The sequence below is a fragment of the Eschscholzia californica genome, unplaced genomic scaffold (assembly GCF_041429995.1).
Source record: "Eschscholzia californica isolate CP2 unplaced genomic scaffold, dmEscCali1.0.p SCAF_5, whole genome shotgun sequence".
NCBI lineage: Eukaryota > Viridiplantae > Streptophyta > Magnoliopsida > Ranunculales > Papaveraceae > Eschscholzia > Eschscholzia californica.
Genome location: NW_028238472.1, coordinates 43,309,206 through 43,312,572, shown reverse-complemented (window position 1 = coordinate 43,312,572; position 3,367 = coordinate 43,309,206). Strand labels below are relative to the sequence as shown.

Here is a 3,367-nt window from a genome sequence, read left to right as displayed (position 1 = left end):
AAAACCAGCTAACGTGTTCTTTGTGGTTTTACTATGCTTTATTTTTGTTTCAATCCTCATACAATACTATGCTTTATTTTGGTTTGAATCTAGTGAGAGAGAATGGAGTAGTTGTTGAAAAATTCCAAACCAGAGCTTCAAACTATCAAGGCAACCAATGTCAGCCAACTGCTAAGGACCACCGGTTATCACTTTCAACATCCTAAAAACTGTCTGGATTTACACAAAGTAATCAATCCCTTCAATTTGTAAAGTTTTAATGATATCAATTACAGCCTGAAGATGGAAGAAGCAAACGAAGAAGATGGAAGAAGCAAATGAAGGTGAACGTCACCCACATTAAAAACGGTGCTTATAGAGACCTCGGGTCAATGACTATTGACCCGAGTCAATAAAATTTTTGGATGCTAACAGCTTTTGGGCTCGGTGCCTTTAGAAGCACCCTTACTAATATTGTAATTAATAAATACCCTAAATTAAATATGGATAATTTCGGAAAATATATTCAGTTGTCTAACAATAAATATACTTCCATTAATAAGTTTAATTTCTTTTTTTTGGAAGAGATAATTAATAAGTTTAACTTGAGAAAAGATCTAATAAAATGGGACGAAAGAGTAATTATTATAATGTTTTACATAGTTATTTGAGTTTATGCATGCCTAGAGAGTAACTCCTACTCAAGAAAAAAATACAAGCAAAAGATCAAAAAATGGGACGAAGGAGTAATTGTTTTCAGGATTTTGATACAAGATACAGATTTCATCAATGAAAATAAAACATCATTTTTTTCCCAAAAAAATAAATAAAACATTAATCTGTTATCTGGTGGTGTGATCTCAACAAGCCATTATATATGGTCGGAAAAAAAATTGAAGCTTCAAGTGTGTGATGGCCAGTCCTTTCGTATTTCGAAGAAGTAATTGATGTCCAAATAGCATTTTCCATCATCATCTACAAACTAAAAGAAGTAAAACAAAAGATTGTTGAGTTTCAGAAGTTCTCATAATAGTCAAACATGGGCATAGAGAAACGTTATGACCAAGAATATAACATTAATAGTTGTTCACTCATTGTCAATTAGTTTGGAGTCGGATATATAGAAATTTAATGTAATAGTAGTGCTACGCCAACACGTATATGTGAGTTGGATGTCAATTGGTTTATTCTTAAATTCAGATTCGATTCAAGCTAATCTTGGGTCTACTTTGATTCACATATGAAATAAGTTTGAATCAAGATTCAAGAATCTATCATCTGAAATAGTCTAAAATGACTATTGTATCCTTGAGCAAACTGGGTTAGATTCAGACAAAAAACACTATAAATTTGTTGTTACCTTGGTTCTGGCAGAATATGAACCCCTAGCAAACAACCCACTAGGAGTTGTCTCTTCTTCCAATTCATAAGTGTAAGGTTCTTGCTGAGGACTAAAAGTTCCAAGCATCACTTTTGTATTTTCAACTGCCATGAATTGATCAAATAAACATATCAGACATAATGAAAAAATCAAGCAGATTGAATCAAAAAAGAGAAATTTAGGTTTGGTTTTAGTTTTACCTCTCACACCAGTCTTCCATACAGTGTTGGTATATTTAAATCCAGAAACAATGTTGTTGGAGACTTTGAAGGAGAACTTAAGATGGTAATGACTTCCATCTTTGAGTGCAAAAGCATAGCCTTTTGAATTTGGTGCAAATGGAATCGGTAAGACGAGTTCAGGTCGATCCGGTGTTAGGATTGTTAGGCTCAGAATTTGTACATCTGGTTCCAGAGTTTCTGTTTATGTTTCAAAAGAGTAATTAAGTCAACTTTGAACTCAAAGTTTTAAATGGTTTAGATCTTGTAAGATATGGTTTCCTTTCAGAAGAACCAAAAGAAGACACAAGCAAAACCCAATTAGTGAGTTGAGTGTTGGGTTTTACAAGAGAGCGAGAACGCAGGCAGACCAAATGAAACTTGTTTATTTGGTTGGATACCAAGAATGTATTTTTGGACTTTAGATTTAAAAAATAAGAAAGCCAATGTGTTGGTTCTAATAATCTCACATCGCTCACAAGATCGTCCGGATCCCGGGCTATAGATGTATGCCTAAGGTTGGTGAGTGGCGAGGGTCGTGAGGCCTCCAGTGTGGGAACAAAACCTCACAACGATATTGTCCTCACTTAGCCACCACATACTGTTGTGTGAGGTTTTGTTCCACACTGGAAGTATCTCCATGGACGAAGACACACGATTTGCCCGACCATCAAATTACACAGCGGTTCCGTGGACCCCCCCACAATGATATTGTCTTTACTTAACCACCACTTGGATAAAAAATAAAAACAAAAAAATAGGGTACCTCCAACAGCAGCTAAATCAACAGAACCAAGAAGCTGTTCCTTCCATCTTCTAAGACTTTCATCATCCTAACCAAACAATTAATTTCCATTTTCAACAACAACCCATTAAAGATCAAAACCCCAAAATCATATTTGAACAAGGTAAACAAAATTAGATTGGAATAAAATACAAGGTAGAGAGAGAGAGAGAGAAAGAGAGATGATGAACCTTATCTTTTTCAAGCTGTTCTTTGAGAGAAAACTGAGGACCAAGTTCTAATTCTTTATCAGTTTCAATATCAGTTTCTTCTTCTTCTTCATCACCATTATCTTCGTGTTCAGAACAAATAGAAGCTCCACTGAATTCCCTTGATAATTTCTCTGCTTCATGACCATCATTCACTTCCCCACCAATTTGATCACCCTTTTTGAGGTCTTCTTCTGGTTTCGTCATGTCAAAATTGAACAAATGAATTTGGAAGAAGATGAGAAAGTTCCCAAAATCCCCGACATTTTGGCCAAAAACAAACTACCCCCCGCCCCAATAAACAAGGAGTGATTAATGGATGGTAAGAAAGGAAGGAAGGAAATATAGAATTGGAACAAGTCTTTCGTATTCAAGTCTTCCCAACCTAAACTTTGGCAAATTTTACAGGCTCATTTTTCTCCCATGGTTTTTTTTTCTCTTGGCATTTGAATTGGGCTAATTCCGTCTTGGCTCCTAAATAGTGACGAACTCGCAGTTTTAGCTTAATAAGTATGCCACAGTTCGATTTGTTTAAAGTTTCCTACAAATACCCTTTCGGGTCAAAATGGAATTGAATTTAAAATAAATCTTAAAGCATCTATTTTCACCTCATTTCATCACTTCTCACCCCCATTTCATCTCTCTCTTATCACTTCAATACTTTATCTTTCTTTTCGAGCAAAAAGTAAAAATTTTCAAATTTACCCTTAGGAGCTTATTAGCTGAAGAAACTCATGCATACCTGAGCATGAAATCAACAGAATAGCTAAGGTGTACAACAATTCAAATTCAATCA

General features: G+C 35.0%; 1 protein-coding gene across 1 annotated transcript; it reads right to left on the bottom strand.

Annotated features, from left to right (window-relative positions):
- Positions 1 to 597: 597 nt before the first annotated feature.
- Positions 598 to 3,090, bottom strand: LOC147539445 (rho GDP-dissociation inhibitor 1-like). Its single transcript, XM_086644084.1, has 5 exons — positions 2,554 to 3,090; positions 2,345 to 2,411; positions 1,561 to 1,779; positions 1,340 to 1,464; positions 598 to 961 (listed from the first exon to the last, which is right to left on the bottom strand). The coding sequence occupies exons 1-5, from the start codon at positions 2,776 to 2,778 to the stop codon at positions 881 to 883; spliced, it is 717 nt and encodes a 238-aa protein (XP_086500210.1). The 5' UTR covers positions 2,779 to 3,090; the 3' UTR covers positions 598 to 880.
- Between the last annotated feature and the right edge of the window lie 277 nt (positions 3,091 to 3,367).

Excerpts from the sequence above, each read along its gene's own strand:
- LOC147539445 (XM_086644084.1), bottom strand. The coding sequence starts at position 2,778 with ATGACGAAACCAGAAGAAGACCTCAAAAAGGGTGATCAAATTGGTGGG. Across the intron at positions 1,780-2,344 it reads TGATTTAGCTGCTGTTGGAG|AAACTCTGGAACCAGATGTA; the intron begins GTACCCTATTTT and ends AAACATAAACAG. Across the intron at positions 1,465-1,560 it reads ATGGAAGACTGGTGTGAGAG|TTGAAAATACAAAAGTGATG; the intron begins GTAAAACTAAAA and ends AATTCATGGCAG.